General features: G+C 40.3%; 2 protein-coding genes across 5 annotated transcripts in view; one reads left to right on the forward strand and one right to left on the reverse strand.

The window, feature by feature from the left end:
• The window catches only part of POLR3G (RNA polymerase III subunit G), a 51,541-nt gene extending 50,743 nt beyond the window's left edge, over positions 1-798 (reverse strand). For all 4 annotated transcript variants that reach the window (XM_005683428.3, XM_005683431.3, XM_005683430.3 and 1 more), the window contains exon 1: positions 644-798. The gene's annotated coding sequence lies outside the window, so the exon portion shown is untranslated. The remainder of the gene's footprint in view (positions 1-643) is intronic.
• On the forward strand, positions 912-17,828 carry MBLAC2 (metallo-beta-lactamase domain containing 2). Its single transcript, XM_018050047.1, has 2 exons — positions 912-1,903; positions 14,477-17,828. Exons 1-2 carry the CDS (start codon positions 1,450-1,452, stop codon positions 14,860-14,862), a joined length of 840 nt encoding a protein of 279 aa, XP_017905536.1. The 5' UTR covers positions 912-1,449; the 3' UTR covers positions 14,863-17,828.

The following is an 18,707-nucleotide window of genomic DNA, read 5'->3' on the forward strand; positions in this document are numbered from 1 at the left end:
ATTGGGGGTTTCAACAGCGAGAAGATGCAGGATGGGGACAGGAGGAAGCTGGTGTTATTAGTGGGGGTGATCTCTGCGGCCGGTGGGGCCACACCCATGTCATTATCTGCTTTCCCTGTCTTCTCAATGTGCGGCTGCTTCCACCTCTCTTTACTTTACCAACTTTCTTTGCTCTCTTCCAAGAGCGGACAAACTCACCAAAAACAAGGGAAGGCAGGGGAACGAATATATAATTCTTTTAGAAGAGAAGAAAACCTTATCAACAACATCCCTCCCTGGGATACAAGATAAAGTGCTAACAGTTAAGAAAACATACTGAATATCCTGCCCTTAGCTGCAAGTCTGCGGCAATGACTCGCGTTTAAGTCCATCACACCATCGGCATTAAACTGACCATCAGTAAGAGCATCAATTCCCTCCTAACTCACCGCAAACAGTCCTAAGAAGTGTAGGCTAGGTAAACTGTGGAAACTACGATTTTTTAAGAGTGTGAAGGGATTAGGAGAAGGGGAACCAAAAGCTTAATCTTCCAACGCCCCTCAACCCAGAGGCGCTTCCTTCCACCTTCTCCACGTGCCCCTTTAACTACCCCCCCCCACACACCCCCAACTCCTCCCAAGCCCTCGCTCGCCTCCTCAGTTACCTGCTCTCTAAATCTCGAGGCTCGGGGAAAGCGTGCAGCTGAAGTGCCGGCCGGCAACCAAGGGGTGCAGACCGAAGGTTCCGGCGCTCCAGGGCCGGCCGGTTCCACCTCTGGAGAAGGCGCGCTCCTCCCTCCACGCGGCCTTCCAGCGGCGTTCAGATCCCAACCGGTTATCCCCGCCCACTCCCTAGCGAGGCCCCGCCCTCCGGGCCCAGAGCTTTTTTAGCCCTCGGCAGGCGCCGTAGTTGGCCAGCCCCGCCTCCCTGCCCCCACCCCCAGCCTTCGCCCGACTCCTTCCGCGCTGGCTGGAAATGCGCGTAGCGGCGCGCGGCGGGTGGGCGGCCCGGCTTCCTCGCGCTCCCACCCCCTCGCCCCGCTCTAAGGGCTCTGCGGTCCGACCCCCCTGAGGTTAGGAAGCGTGTCACTTTCTGGATCTCCCGACTACTGCATTGGCCCGTGCGTTAACGTTCCTGGTGCTGCGGCCAGTCACGGCTGCGATTGTTCCGGCGCCCCGGCGCGGGGACAGCGGCGTCTGCTCTCCGCGGACCCGGCGTGAGGGTGCGGGCGGACGCGCCAAGCAGCGCCTCTCCCCGAGTCCTTCCTCCTCGTCTAGGTCTCCACACACACACTCACCGCAGCCGCATCCCCCGCCGCCCCCTCCCGGCTCTGCGCCTCGTCCCCGGCTGCGGGCAGACGGCTCTACACCGCCGCAGCGCCCGAGTCCGGACCGCCCGCGAGAAGGCACACATACATACACGCGCGCCCACAAACCCCCTCTTGGCTTGGGTCTCCATACCCCGCGCAGCATGTCGGCGCTCGAGTGGTACGCCCACAAGTCCCTGGGCGACGGCATCTTCTGGATTCAGGAACGCTTCTACGAGTCGGGCAACCGCGCCAACATCTGGCTGGTGCGGGGCTCCGAGCAGGACGTGGTGATCGACACCGGCCTGGGGCTGCGCAGCCTCCCCGAGTACCTGTACTCCTCCGGCCTCCTGCGGGACCGCGCGGCCAGAGAAGAGGCGGCGTGCCGGCCGCTGCTGGCCGTGGCTACCCACGTGCACTTCGACCACTCGGGCGGCCTCTACCAGTTCGACCGGGTGGCGGTGCACCACGCCGAGGCCGAGGCGCTGGCCCGCGGGGACAACTTCGAGACCGTGACCTGGCTGTCCGACAGTGAGGTGGTGCGGGCGCCGAGCCCGGGCTGGAGGGCCAGGCAGTTCCGAGTGCAGGCGGTGCAGCCCACCCTCGTCCTGCAGGACGGTAATGCGCACCCCCACCCCCACCCCCCTTCTCGGGCGCTTGCTGTCGCATTTAAGGGAAGGGATTGGGGGAGAGATGGTTCCGAGGGATGCTTGATGCAGACCTGCTTGTCTGTGAGGTTGAGGGGGTGAGGTGGGGGGTTGGTTTGGTTTGTCACATCGCAGAAACACTTGCTTCAGTTTCTCCTTCCCCCTCTCCCCGGGGGCCAAAAAGCCCACTCACTCCACCATCGAGTCGCTGGAAGGCCATCGCAACCTTTCCTACAGGAGACCAGCCAGCTCTGACGCCGGGTACCGAGGCCGCGCACTCGACTGAAAGCCAGCCCCACCCCCTAGTCAGTTTCCTCTGGAAGGTCTGGTGTGCAGTAACACCACCAGAGACTGGTCACTAGGATGTCCATTCTTTCCCCCGCAGACATGTCCGTCATTTGCAGGCACTTTTCTAGCGAAAAGACTTCTGAGGAATGATGCTTCGTGAAGAGAATGCGTGTCGTTGGCTTTGTGCTTTTTGAGAACTGCTCACTCCATCGGCTCAGTACGGACAGTGCCCACCTGTAGGCTTAGAAGGCCATTGCAGAGCAGTGATTCTAATCTGCTCACGCCTCTTTAGCTACCAGATAGGTTTCTGCCCCTGATGCTGTCTCACAAGAGAAAAAGCTTGATCGTGAACATACGAAGTAGAATGTGCCTGAGTCTTAACGTTATGACAGCTCTCTGTTCTGGCTGAAAGCCAGGCCTGAGATAGATTAATAAGGAGGCTGTTCCCATAATGGTGAAGTATGTGGACTAATGCATAGATAACCTTGGGCCTCTTTGGCTCTGCAAAAAACAGAATGGGATTCAGAAAGAAATTAATGGAATAAAATAGTGTAGGGTTCCAACCCTTCCAACCCCACACAGGCACTGAAATGATTGAACCAAATGATTGAGCCAGTTGGTCACAGCAGTGATATTTGTGTATTAATTTCTTTGTTCTTTTTAGAATGCTGCTGTTGATACCATTTTATCCTCCAACATGTTTGAAGTGAGGCTACTTAAATGGCTTCAATTAAATGGCTTGCCTAGGGGCCACAAAGCAAGATAGAGACAAAAGCTAGGATTCCAACCCAGGCACAGTAGATCAAAGCGTGTAGATCACACGTTAATCCTACCCCCAAAATAAATTTTTATGGTAATTCTGAATAGGATATGAAACCCCCTTTCCTATCTTGAAACTATTTTATTTGCCAGTTTAATTTATTGAACTGTTCTGAGGCAAAAAAAAAAAAAGTCCAGTTGCTACAGTACAGTAAGGCTCACTTTATGACCAACCAGTATGATAAATAATGAAGTACTTTACGAAAATGAGTTTATCTTACAGATGAGATCTTGATCAGTTGATATATAAAAAAAACAAGATTCTGTACCTTACACACCACTTTAAAAAGTCTATTCATTAAAATTTTAAATCTGAAGATTAAAAGTGGTTTAGATGGGAGCCTTACATCACCTGACACTTTGAGGTGAAAGAAAACTAAATTTACATTAAATGTGCTTTTAATTACTATATTTCTTTGAAATTAATACTTTCAGAAGTAGGATTTCCATGCAATTTATGGGTATACAGACTAAATTAACTCAGACCCCTCCCCCCAAAAAGAAAAATTTTGCATCAGTATTTATGTTTAAGTTGTTTAAAGAAATAGATGACTTTTATTTACTTTGGCTCCTGTGTCAGGAAATCAACGATGAAAGAATGATAAGAAATATTGTTTTATAGATGAAGAGTCCACACAGGGTTGAATATTATGCCTGAAATCACATAGCCTGTTAGGGAAAGAGCCTGGACTAGAAATCAGATTTTTTAAATCCCAGTCAATGCAGAATTATAGGCTTTGGGAGTTGCAGGGGACATGCAACCCACCTGTGTGGTGCTTTAAGCCTTTGAAAGTGTGAAAAGAAAGCTTAATATTTACTAAACACTTGGAAGGTGATACTACTGTGTTAAATTAAAAGTTGTTTTTCATTAGGAGCTGGATGTCTCACCCTCTCAAGTAGAAACCAATATCCTCTTTTCTCAGGAATATTAATTTCCTGTCTCTTCTGAATGGTGTGGCCTGCTAACTTAATATTATCATAATCCAGATGCCTGGAAGGAGATACAAAATATTTATGTAAAAAAATCATACACAAAAAATTCATATACAGTTACACACACACGTGAACAGCACATACCTAACAGCATAGTCGTCATTGTTCCAGTTAGAAAATAAGGAGGCTGGATTCACTAGCTCACTACGTTTCACTTAGTGTATTGGTGACCACCTGTCATGGAGAAGCATGAGTCTGTGCACTGTGTCACTAACCCAAAAGCTGACGTGCATATGAGGGATGAGGAGAACAAGGTGAGGTCATCACCCACTGCATCATTTTTGATGAAAAAAGCTACTCATCCTACTGATAGTGAAACCATATCTTCCTATAAGAAGACAGCAATAAACCCTAGATAGATACAGCACGTTCTTCTTGAATGGGCACACATCATTCTGTCTGTTTTTCACAAGAGGCAGGCATTTTGACTCCTGTTATACATGTTTAAATGATTTTCCCAGAGTCATCAAGAGAGTACAACAGTTGTTTTAGGTAGGCTTAGATCGTTTGGGGAGATTAAAAATGAAGATTCCAGAGAGGCAGCAGGTTGAACGAACACATTTAATTTGACTCCCTCTCAAAATCTCACTAAGATTGCAGCCAATGGACCATGGTTTGTCTGTTTTATGTATAAATCCACATTGACTGAGGTTCTGTTTTGCATTGTTGTTGTTTAGTTGCAAAGTCGTGTCCAACTCTGCGACCCCATGGACTGTAGCCCGCCAGGCTCCTCTGTCCGTGGGATTTCCCAGGCAGGAATACTGGAGCGGGTTGCCATTTCCTTCTCCAGGGAATCTTGCCGATCCTGTGGTGACTGAGCTAGCAGTTTTATCCTAGGCCAGCAATAGAAAATTGAAGCCCGTCCACTTTGTTCTGCAGGAGATTAATAGGCTCAAGAATTAGCAGTAGCCAGTACCTTAGCAGGGGCAAAAGGAAGAAAACTAAAATAAGTAGAATTGATGGAAAGCCACTTAAGAAGCTGTTAGAACTCTGGAATTCTTCTCCCTAAGTGAATGCACCTCTCCCCAGAGTTAGTTGATTCTCTGGGGAGAATGAAGCAAAAAGGTTTCTTGATTGAGGGATGCCGAGTACTAATGAGCTCAAGGCTTCAGATGGAAAAGAGGAGGGATAAGTGTATGTGAATGTATATAAAAATACAGAAAAATAATAGATAGATAATATATCCTTGGAGAAGGTAATGGCACCCCACTCTAATACTCTTGCCTGGAAAATCCCATGGACGGAGCAGCCTGGTGGGCTGGAGTCCATGGGGTGGCTAGGAGTTGGACATGACTGAGCGACTTCACTTTCACTTTTCACTTTCATGCATTGGAGAAGGAAATGGCAACCCACTCCAGTGTTGCCTGGAGAATCCCAGGGATGGGGAAGCCTGGTGGGCTGCAGTCTGTGGGGTCGCACAGAGTCGGACACCACTGAAGCGACTTAGCAGCAGCCGCATATATGTTCTTTACTAGTTTCCCAGAAGAACGAGAGCCAGGCCTTTAGCCCCCATATCTCCAGGTAGGAACTTGGAAGAATCGTATCTGGAAATCTGCCCAGCCCTGGGGTAAAGATTAAGATGCTGACTCCTAGGTAATTCTTGGCTTGAACTTTCTACAATGAAGTCTGCATCACCAGGTGTCATGCATGTGCTTCAAACAGATTTTTCACTATCCTCCAACTCTTAAACAGGTAAACAAGCATTATGAAAAAGAATCTGAGAAAATCCTCTCACATGAAATAAAATAGTAAAAGAATATAAAGCGACTTGAGAAGAGGACAATCATTAATATCATCAGGGGATAACAGAAACTATTGCATTCAAGATATCTGAGAGACAATAGGATGCCCTAAAAATAAGCAACAGGCAGAACCATATTCACACTCCTAAAAGAACCCTTGGTATTTAAAACGTCGGAAATTATTTAGTGCAAGGTCTGGAAGATGAAGTTGAAAACTTAGAAAAGGAGCAGATAGGCAAAATGAAAAACTAGGAGAAAACTAGTAAAGAACCAGTGTGAAAAATCTGACATTAGAATAATAAGAGCACAGATAGAGCAAATAGAGAAAGTAGAGAAAAAGAATAATAGAGAAAATATCCCATGATTAAGGGATATACATTTTCAGATTGAAAGAGGCCATAGATGAAAACATATTCAACCCATGGCACATTATTATAAAATTTCAGAATGCTGGGACCAAAAAGAATCTACAGACTTCCAAATTTAAACAAAAAAGGTCATCTATACCAATCATAATGGCTTTAGAGCTAGAAAAGAAGAGCTGTGACTTATTTGAATAAAACCAATTTCCAGCTTAGAATTCTGACATCCATTCCAGTATCAGTCAAATTATTTCCCACATGCTGTTAGGAAGCTACTAAGATACGTCTTATAGTTCCTGGTGGCTCAGAGAGTAAAGAGTCTGCCTGCAGTGCGGGAGACCCAAGTTCAGTCCCTGAGTTGGGAAGATTCCCTGGAGAAGGAAATGGCAACCACTCCAGTATTATTGCCTGGAAAAATCCCATGGATGCAGGAGCCTGGGGGGCTACAGTCCATAGGGTTGCAAAGAGTCAGACATGACTGAGAAACTTAACTTTTTAAGATATATCTTTATCCTATTTGCTCCCTTCAAAATAAGGGAATAAACCAAGAGGAAGACATGGAATATAGGAAATAGAAGATCTAATTCAAGACAAAGTTGAAGCCTCAGGATGATGGCAAAGGATGACACTGACAATGATAGAACCTCAAGCAGAGAGGATTTCAGATCTAAGCAGTTGAATCATCATTCTTTTGAGGGGTGGGAGGATGAGAAATGTATACATGTGTCATCATGGTGGTAGAGCAGTAAAAAGAGCTACTAAAAATCCTTATGTGTCATAGTGGAAGTCAGTGGATAACATCTAAAAAACCAAGAAATGATAATACATGAATGAAATCAGTAGAGTATGAGATATAAACATTATTTACAGATGCTTATACCTGGTAGTCATCTGTAAATAATACTTGGGCTCCAATACTTTGACCAGCTGATGCGAAGAGCTGATTCATGGGAAAAGACCCTGATGCTGGGAAAGATTGAAGGCAGGAGGAGAAGCGGATGACAGAGGACAAGATGGTTGGATGCATCACTGACTCAATGGACATGGATTTGACAAACTCTGGGAGAAAGAGAAGGACGGAGAAGCCTGGCGTGCTGCAGTCCATGGAGTCGCAGAGCTGGATATGACTGAGAGATTGAACAACCAACAACAACATATCTAGTAGAGGCAACCGGCAGAAGAAGTTGCTAAAATTGTTAACAGTGGTTGCCTATTGGGAGCAGGATTAGAGATAGAGCCAGAGTGGGGCAAAGAATGTTTTCTTGCATTTTAAGCCCTCCTGAAATGTTTTATTTGAAATATGTAATTTAGTTCTTTAATTAAAAGTGAAATGAAAATTTAAAATGGGGAATGCCAAGATAGGAAAGGATATTTGAGAAGCCAAGAAAAGTGTAGTGTGGTTGGAATGTGGTGACAACTGGGTTAGGGTGAAGGCTTGGAAGGATAGTATGTGATATATATATATATTTACATAAATTTATATATGATATTTATACATTTCATAGACAATTTTGGTTCCTGTAAGAGAGGTCTTGATGAAATTATATGTGTTAGCATTATACGCACAGGGGAGGTATTTATAAAGCCATATGGTAATGGCAGACCTAATATAATATTCCATCACTGTGGCCTTATCAATTGTTTACAGTTGGCGTCCATTTTGATAGGTGAGTGCTTATGTCTTATCTACTGCTAAGTATTTTGAATATCACCTGGCTTTGAATATCAAAAATCCATAAAACTCTATCCCTCCATTGATAATTCTCTACATCTTCATTTTTAGCATCAAACTTCCCTCATTCTTCTTCTTTCTGTACATTTATTAAACAGTCTGTCTGCAACAGTTCTATTATTAAATCATCTTAGCTATAATATCCTTTGCCTTATTCACCAATCATACAGGAAATGGCAGTGGTCTTTGATCCCCAGAAGCACCTTAAATCTGAAACAATTATCCTGTGAAGGACTCTGGCCCCTTATGACTGGAATGTGGGGAAATTTGAGAGTACCTAATTCCATCTTACTGTATTAATAATTACTGGGATTCGAGACAAGACCAAAGCAACCTCTGTTCCCACCCAGGCCCCACTGACCTGTTTGTGTCATTATAGTTTTCTTTTTCTGAATACTTAATATAAAACATAATCACATGCAATCTTTTGTGTCTTCTTTCATTTGGCATGCTGTTTTTGGAGATTCATCCATGTTGTTTTATCTACGAATAATTCCTTTCTGTTGCTGAGAAACTACTCATTTATCAATACAACACATTTTAGATATTCACCTGTTGAAGGAAATTTGAACTTTCTAGTTTGGAATTGTTACAAATAATGCAGCATGAAAGTTTACATGTAAGCTTTTATGTTGATGCATGCTTTTATTTCCTAGGTAGGTAGCTAGAAATGAATTTCTGGGTTGTGTGGTGAATGTGGCATACCGCACACACACATGTCGTAAATGTATGTTAAATGTTTAAGAAGGTGCCAAACTGTTTTCCAAAGTGCTATGCTATTTTACATTCCCAAGTGCAGTGTATAAGTTGCAGTTTCTCCACATCACTGTCAGCACTTGATTTTGTCAGTCCTTTTGATTTTAGGCATTCTAGTGAGTATGTAGTGGTATTTCATTGAGGTTTTAATTTGCATTTGGGCTTCCCTGGTGGCTCAGAGGTTAAAGTGTCTGCCTCCAATGCGGGAGACCTGGGTTTGATTCCTGGGTCAGGGAGATCCCCTGGAGAAGGAAATGGTAACCCACTCCAGGATTCTTGCTTGGAAAATCCCATGGATGGAGAAGCCTGGTAGGCTACAGTCCACGGGGTCGCAAAGAGTCAGACACAACTGAGCAACTTCACTTTCACTTTCACGTCAATGACTGATTATGTTGAGCATCTTTTCAGGCACTTACTTGCTATTCAGATATCTTCTTTGTCGTAAGATCTTATCAAAATCTTTTCTCTTTTTTAAAAATTGAAATTTTGTTTTATCCTAATTGAGCTGTAAGAGTTCTTTATATATTCTTAATTCAAGCCCTCTATCAGATATACATTTTGCAAGTGTTTACTCCCAGTGTATGTCCTGTATCCTCTTTTTTTTTAAGTAAGCAAATTTTTTTGTCTTTATTTTTTTGGTTGCACTAGGCCTTCATTGTTGTGCACGAGCTTTCTTTACTTGCAATGAGCAAGGGCTACTCTCTGTTGTGGTGCACAGGCTTCTCATTGTGCTGACTTGTTGTGGAGCACAAGCCTGTGTCGATGCGCAGGCTTCAGTAGTTGCAGTCTGTGGCTCCAGACTTCCACAGTTTTGGCACACAGGCTCAGTAGTTGCAGCTAGTGGGCCCTGAAGTAGTTTTGGTGCACGGGCTTAGTTGCTGTGCAAACTGTGACATCTTCCCAGACCAGGAATTGTATTACTCAGATGGTCGACAATCTGCCTGCAATACAGGAGACCCAGGTTCAATCCCCTGGTTGTAGAAGGGAAAGTCTAGCTACTCCAGTATTCTTGCCTGGAGAATCCCATGGACAGAGGAGGCTGGCAGGCTGCAGTCCATGGACTCACAAAGAGCTGGACAAGACTGAGCTACTAACACTTCTCTTCCCTGCCTTGGCAGGCAGATTCTTATCCATTGCACAACCAGGGAAGTCCTTAATGGTATCTTTTTGGGCAGGAAAGTTTTTAACTTGGATGAAGTCCAACTAATCATTTTTCCTTATGCTTTATGCTTTTTGGGTTATTCTAAGATCTCTATAACAAGCCCAAACTCACAAAGATTTTCTTCTTTTTTTTTTTTTGGAAGCTCTCACATTTAGGATTATGATCCATTTTGAGTTAATTTTTGTTACTGTTGTGAAAGGTTCAGTTCAGTTGCTCAGGCATGTCCGACTCTGCGACACCATGGACTGCAGCATGCCAGGCTTCCCTGTCCATCACCCACTCCTAGAGCTTACTGAAACTCACGTCCATTGAGTCGGTGATGCCATTCAACCATCTCATTCTCTGTCATCCCCTTCTCCTCCCACCTTCAATCTTTCCTACCATCAGGGTCTTTTGAAATGAGTCAGTTCTTTGCATCAGGTGGCCAAAGTATTGGAGTTTCAATTTCAACATCTGTCCTTCCAATGAATATTCAGAACTGATTTTATTTAGGTTGACTGGTTGGATCTCCTTGCAGTCCAAGGGGCTCTCAAGAGACTTCTCCAACACCACAAGATGATCAAGACCATCCCCAAGAAAAATAAATGCATAAAGGCAAAATGGTCATCTGAGAAGGCCTTACAAATAGCTGAGAAAAGAAGCAAAGCGAAAGGCAAAGGAGAAAAAGAAAATAGATCCATTTGAATGCAGAGTTCCAAAGAATAGCAAGGAGAGATAAGAAAGCCTTCTTCAGTGTTCAATGAACAGAACAGAGGAAAATAATACAATGGGAAAGACTAGTGATCTCATCAAGAAAATTAGAGATACCAAGGGAACATTTCATGCAAAGATTGTGAAAGGTTATGAGGTACTTTATTGTATATTTGCATATAGATTTCCAAAGTAGTCCAGGCCAGTTAGTTGAAGAGACTGTCCTTTTACCCAGTGGATTATCTTTGTTGATACTTTTGTCAAAAGTCCGCTGACCATATATGTGAATGTTTTCCTCTGGACTCTAGTCTTTTTCATCAATTACGTCTGTCGTATAGCCAGCACAACACTCTCCTGATTATTTAAACTTCATTCTAATTCTTGAAATTAGATTGTTTAAGTCTTCCAGCTTTGGCTATTCCAGGTCATTTGCATTTCATATAAATTTTAGAGCCAGATTTTTTTTTCTATAAAAAAACATGTCAAGGTTTGGATTGAGATTCTTGAATCTATAGATCTACACTAACCATTACAGTAGTCACTAGCCACATGTAGCTCAGTTCAATTCAGTTGCTCAGTCAGGTCCAACTCTTTGCAACCCCATGGACTGCAGCATCCCAGGCTTCCCTGTCCATCACCAACTCCTGGAGCTTACTTAAACTCATGTTCATTGAGTCAGTGATGCCATCCAACTATCTTATCCTCTGTCATCCCCTTCACCCCCCTTCAGTCTTTTTCAGCATCAGGGTCTTTTCCAATGAGTCCATTCTTGGCACCAGGTGACCAAAGTATTGGAGTTTCAGCTTCACATCAGTCCTTCCAATGAACACCCAGGACTGATCTCCTTTAGGATGGACTGGTTGGGTCTTCTTGCAGTCCAAGAAACTCTCAAGAATCTTCTCCAACACCATGTTCAAACGCATCAATTCTTTGGCACTCAGCTTTCTTTAGTCCAACTCTCATGTCCATACATGACTACTGGAAAAACCATAGCTTTAACTAGACAGACCTTTGTTGGCAAAGTAATGTCTCTACTTTTTAATGTGCTGTCTAGGTTGGTCATAGCTTTTCTTCCAAGGAGCAAGCATCTTTTAGTTTCATGGCTGCAGTGACCATCTGCAGTGATTTTGGAGCCCCGCCCCAAATAAAGTAAGCTACTATTTCCATTGTTCCCCATCTGTTTGCCATGAAGTGATGGGACCAGATCTTAGTTTTCTGAATGTTGAGCTTTAAGCCAACTTTTTCACTCTCCTCTTTCACTTTCATCAAGAGGCTTTTTAGTTCCTCTTCATTTTCTGCCAAAAGGGTGGTGTCATCTGAGCATCTAGGTTATTGATATTTCTCTCTGAAATCTTGATTCCAGCTTGTGCTTCATTCAACCAAGCATTCTGCATGATGTGCTCTGCATATAAGTTAAATAAGCAGGGTGACAATATACAGCCATGACGTACTCCTTTCCCAACTTGGAACCAGTCTATTGTTCCATGTCTGGTTCTGTTGCTTCTTGACCTGCATACAGCATTCCCAGGAGGCAGGTAAGGTGGTCCGTTATACCCATCTCTTTCAGAATTTTCCACAGTTTGTTGTGATCCACACAGTCAAAGGCTTTGGCATAGTCAGTAAAACAAGAGTAGATGTTTTTCTGGAACTCTCTTGCTTTTTCAATGATCCAACGAGTGTTGGCAATTTTATCTCTGGTTCCTCTGCCTTTTCTAAATCCAGCTTGAACATCTGGAAGTTCTTGATTCACATATTGCTGAAGCCTGGCTTGGAGAATTTTGAGCATTATTATGCTAGCGTGTGAGATGAGTGCAATCGTGCAGTAGTTTGAGCATTCTTTGGCATTGCCTTTCTTTGGGATTGGAATGAAAACTGATCTTTTCCAGTCCTGTGCCCACTGCTGAGTTTCCCAAATTTGCTGGCATTTTGAGTGCAGCACTTTCACAGCATCATCTTTCAGAATTTAAAGTTGCTCAGCTAGAATTCCATCACCTCCATTAGCTTTGTTCGTAGTGATGCTACCTCTGGTCCACTTGACTTTGCATTCCAGGATGTCTGGCTCTAGGTGAGTGATCACACTATCATGGTTATCTGGGTCATGAAGATCTTCTTTGTATAGTTCTTCTCTGAATATGGCCATCTAATCCATGTAGCTATCTAATGCAAATTTAAATTAGTTAAGATTGATTAAAATGAAAATTTTAGCTTCTTAGTTACGTTAGCTTTATTTCTCGTGCCATTAACCACATATAGCTAGTGGCTACCATATTGCCTAGTGTTGATACAGAACATTTGTATTATCTCAGAAAGTACATATTAGAGAGTGCAGTATAGGAAAAACTGAATTTAATTACTATCTTAACAGTTTCAAGTCTTCAGTCAATGGATATGGCATATTTCTCCTTTTGCTCACATTCTGTTTAATTTCTCTTTAAAGTGTTACTGCAGTTTTCAGTGTGCAGATATAATAAAACATCTCTTTCATGTGCATTGGAAGGAATGTGTACTTTGCTCTTTTGGCATGAATTATTTTATATATGTCAGCTAGATCAAGTTGGCTGGTGTTGTTCAAGTCTTCTGTATCCGTACTGATTTTCTATCTGCTTATATTATGAATTATTCAAACTATTCAAATATCTAAGCATAATTGTTCAACTGTTTATTCTTATTTTAATTCTGTTTTTATTTTATGAATTTTTAAGGTACAGATACATTTAGACTTATTTTCATTAGGTATTGACCTAATTTTGTCCTCATAAAATGTACCTCTTTTCTCTAGTAATATTCTTTATATAAAAATCCATTTTGTCTGACAATATAACCACTCTAGTTCTTGTCATTCATATTTATAAAGTATGACTTATCATCCTATTTTTCACTTTGATTTTATAGTTCCTCTCTTGTAGACTGAGTACATATCTTGCTTTTTAAATCTAGTCTGACAATCTTTGCCTTTGATTAGAATGTTTATCCCTTTCATATTTAATATAGTTACTGACACAGTTTTATTTAGGTCTGCCATTCTGTCATTTGTTTTGTATGTCTCATTTCCTGTTTATGCCTTTATTTTTTTTCTGTTGTCTTTTCTATTTAGTGATTCCTGATTATTATGCCATTTTAAGTTCACTATTAATTTTAGCTATATTTCTTTTTTTCTGTATATGTATATGTTTTCACTAGAGATAGCAATATTAATCTTTTAATTTATTATGATTTACATAAGTTTGTACTGATTTAAATCCAGTGAAAGAACAATTTTGTATTCATGTAGCTCAGTTTGGTCCCCACTGTCAAATAACTGGGAGGAGTTTGAGATTTTACCCTATTTGTAGGTTAGTAAGTTAGGCTGAGACAATTTAGTGGATTCTGACGGAAGGCTTGAAGTTCCTGGGTCCGAGACTAAGAACAGTTTATTACAGCAATAACAGTAGCCAGAGCATCATCATTTGTACTGGTTCCTCAGACCTTAATTTCCACAGAGTGATAAAAACAAAGGGCAAAAATACCATACCCTCACTAGAGTATCATTATTGAATTGTGTCACCAGGATATTCATATAATGGATATTCTGAAAATGAATTTTTTGGTCAAATAAATTTGTGAAACTATACAGCCATATCTCACTTGTGTATATCCACAATGTACATTAGCATATTAAATGTACATTAGCATAACTTGCAGAAAAGAAAGCTGTTTAATTTTCACTGAAGGAAGGGTTTTCCAAATTATTTGACCACTGAATCTTTTCTTTTATGTATTATAACAACCAGCAGAAATTGTGTTCCACTGTTTACTTTGGCAAACACTGGTCTAATAAACAACAGAAATGAAATGTAGGCAACTTATTTTAAATCATCTTTTATTACTAGGCTACTTTAACAATAAAAGTAAAATAAATATCATCTTCCCAACATCTTTGAAACTGTTGTGTTCTGCTGTTCTAAGTGATTGAAGTCAAATATCTAACACGTTTATCTGTAAATTCTGTTTTCATTTTTAGGAGATGTGATCAACCTTGGTGACAGACAGCTCACTGTTATGCACATGCCTGGTCATTCTAGGGGCAGTATTTGCTTGCATGACAAAGACCGAAAGATTCTCTTCAGTGGAGACGTCGTGTATGATGGATCACTAATTGATTGGCTCCCATACAGCAGGATAAGTGACTATGTTGGAACCTGTGAACGTCTGATAGAATTAGTGGACAGAGGTCTGGTAGAGAAAGTACTTCCTGGGCACTTCAATACCTTTGGTGCTGAAAGGCTTTTTCGATTGGCTTCTAACTATATTTCAAAAGCTGGGATATGCCATAAAGTCTCTACTTTTGCCATGCGATCTCTTGCAAGTTTAGCCCTACGTGTAACAAATTCTAGGACCTCACCCTAGTATCAACTTTGATTAATTCTATAAATTATTCCAGTTCATTTTGTGTGTTTAAACAGTGAGCATTTTAAGAAGTGCTTTTATAGTACTGTTATATATTAGAGGAAAAAAAGATTGAGAATGAATAAGCCAAAAAAGGAACTTCTTAGTTTTTCTTTTTTCCAAATAAGAAACCACTTAAATGAGCTTATAATTTGCCAAAGTTGTAATTTGCCATTGTCCTGTATCATTTGCCCTAGAAATGATATAGAGGTATATGGGGAAGCAAGGAGGCATTTTGCAGTAATAGAATTATCTCTGTGTCTCATTTCTCTTATTTCCTAGATGATCTAGAAAAAAAGAGCATAAGAGAGTTTTAAACTCCAGACTTGATATTTTTAGTATGTTATTTCAAAATAAAGGTTCTTGGGTTTAAGATAAAAACTCAAAACATAACAAATAAGCTAACATTTAGAATGACAGCTAAAACAACCCATTGTTATGGTACAGAATTTTTATGCTTCATTTTATTTGTTCTTAATGTAATTATAGTGTACATTATGTGTTGTGTAATTTTACTTATAAAAAGTACAATGAATTTTATTTTATAGAAAAGTTTTAAATATTAATTGCAGAGTGCTTCAGTAAAAAAGCTACAATATATTGTTGTTTGTTATTATGTAAGTATAATATTTTCAATTGTAGAAACAAAGTTCAAATGTCTGTAATCTAACTACAAATTGTCAGATTTTTCAAAAGGACACTGTCAGGCAACTTTGAAAATATACACATTAAGAATAATTTTTAAATTATATGCTATTTTAATAGTAACAGCTATTATAAACAAAATTTTCCTTGTTAAATAGCAGCTTCAGTATATGTATCTTATTTTAGAGTACCAGACAACATCCTAAAATAAACCATTCTTTTTCTTAACAAAGCATACATATGTACCACAGAAGGCTTTTCAGATTAATTGCAAAATGTGTGTTAGATACTGACTTAGAATGAATTGCCTTTTTTATCCTGATTCACAACACCTATTCCTGTTCAGTATTCTTTGTCTTGAATGAAAAGAAATTTCCATTTATAAAACTATAGGAAAGATTATCCCACTATCTAGTAAGATGTTTTGGTTTGGTGCTTTTAGTAATTTATTAAAAAACCTTTGGAATATTTCATAAAGGTTTTTTTAAACATTTTTTTCACTGCCTTTTTATTATTGACTTATCCAAAACCAAACTCATATATAGCTTTGGAAATCAGAAATTTTAGTGTTAGGAAGATCCAGCAATTTTGATTTCTGAAAAATTATGAAACTTTTCCTACCCTACACCCCACTCAGGTTCTTAGTCTTTTATTCATTCAGCACACACATACACATACACACCCCACATACATACACACAGTCACATACATACATGCGTTCATTGTGCTAAACACTGTGGAAGCTTACAAAGTCAGAGACTGTATCCTAGCCGGAAGTAGAAGACAAAACATGAATAGAAGTGTATGCAGGTTGAAGTTTATACAAATTACACATGAGTGTCAGGGACATAAATGGAGGAGTGTGAAGTTTGGTTAGGGAAAGTTTCCTGGAGTAGGAGATTTTGAGTCAGGTTTGGAAAGATGGTTTATTAGGTGGTGAGGATAGAAAATAAGGATAGGATTGTTTCTGCATCTTCGGTGCTAAGAATAGGGATGGAAGTGTTGCTGTCCAGAGTAGGCTATTCCCTTGTGACGATTTAGTTTTCAGGAGCCTTAGATCTTCTAAGCACGAAACATTTAGCATGAAAAAGTGATTATGTGTATAAGAGTCATCTTTAAGACAGACAAGCTATATGGCCACATGCCACCAAATGATCCCATGCTTAAAATCAGTAAGGAGGCCATGGTTGTTGAAATGAATAATATCATGGGAATTGCTCTGTGATAGTCATTCAAGGCAGTAGGTCTGTTTTAATAGTGCAACTTCAAGACTACAGATTTGGTTCAGGGCAACTACAAACTATCACTTGATGAGCCTTAAATATAGCCATTATTTTTATATCAATAGCACAAAAGAAAACCAAAAGTCCTTAATCATTGACCATTTTATCATATTTTAGGACTTTTTTTAAAAATCAGGGTATAGTAGGCACTAAGTTTTATTGGGAAACATTTAAACCTGATGAAGGCTTTCCTTATTTCTTAAAAGTGCAATTTTTCAAAATACACTGATTTTATTTTTAAATTTCCCATTTCTTTCTAGATTTTTCAAATTGTACCAGAACATACGGCTGTGATATTTTGCTTTTGCTTCAATGTGAGTAAATTAGGGAAAGGAGGTATCATTCATTTAGTGCCCATGCTATGCATTTTAAAATAGGCATTATTTAATTTAATCCTGGCCCTAGTGCCAAGAAGTAATTGACCAGCCTAACAACACAACTTGGGAACAAAGCTGGTAACTGAACACAGGTCTCTCTGCCTCCCAAACTGTGCTCTTTCTCTTATACCTGCACAATAACGTAAAATTGGCAAAGTGTATTTTTACTTTTCAAAATGCCACATGTGCCAAGAATAAATCAAGTCATGTTAAAGCTTAATAGCGTATTTTAAAAAAGCTTTAAAAATATGTATTTTCACCCTGACAGTGACCCTTGTTGTAATTTTTGGTTTGGAGAAATAATAGTATGTAAGTATAATTCGAAATTGTCAAAATATAAGACATTTAGAAATAATTTTTATTATTTATTTTGTTAATGACTTAATTTTTTGAAATTCTTGGAAATTCAGTTTCCTTGTTTGGTGTTACTTTTTAACTGAGAAGTCTAGAGCAAACAAAACCTTGTGTGTTATCCTGATGTAGTTGAAAAAATGATTATGTGTAGTTGTTCTTATATGGATAGTAACATGAATGTGACATGCAAAATTGTTCTCTTATAATTTTCAGATAACTGTAACTGAACATTTGGGTGATATCTATTAAAGTGAACATTTTATTTCAATCTATGGTTGGTATTTTTTTAATAAATGTTAGCAAATTTCAGTTTAATGTCTTGAAAGGTTATTTTCTGTATGAAGCTTGAAAATAAAGAAGAAAAAACTTGAAAATAAAGAAAACTTTATTTAAAACTTGAAATAAAGAAGATGTCAAATCCCTGGGCAAGAATATCAGAACCTAGAAACTGAATAATACCTATTTAACCTTGTTGTTGTTCAGTCACCCAGTCGTGTCTGACTCTTTGACCCATGGACTGCAGCACCCCAGGGCTCCCTGTCCTTCACTATCTCCAAAAGTTTGCCCAAGTTCATGTTCGTTGCATCCATGATGCCGTCCAGCCATCTTATCCTCTGATGCCTTCGTCTCCTTTTACCTTCAATCTTTCCCAGCTGCTTTGTCATGATGAAGGGGCTTGTGTAACTCAATGAAGCTATGAGCCATGCCGTGAAGGGCCACCAGAGACGGATGGGTCATAGCAGAGAGTTCTGACAACAGGGAATGGCAAACCACTCCAGTATACTTACCATGAGGACCTCATGAACTGTATAAAAGGTGAAAAAGATATGACACTGAAAGATGAGTCCTCCACGTCTGAAGGTGTCCAACATGCTACTGAGGAATACCGAAGGAGAATTACCAATAGCCCCAGAATAAATGAAGCAGCTGGGTCAAAGCAGATAGAAGCCTTACTAGTTCATAAATATGGCCTTTCAAATAAACAGATAAAAGATGGCCTATTAAATATATATTTCAATTGATGTGGGAAAAAATCCATGTCATCATAAAAATGTTGATCATAAAGATAAATTCATCATCATAAATTCCAGGTGGATTTAACATCTAAAGCAGAATCATATGTGTATTGAAAGAAAATTAATTGTGT

Source organism: Capra hircus, chromosome 7, assembly GCF_001704415.2.
Source record: "Capra hircus breed San Clemente chromosome 7, ASM170441v1, whole genome shotgun sequence".
NCBI lineage: Eukaryota > Metazoa > Chordata > Mammalia > Artiodactyla > Bovidae > Capra > Capra hircus.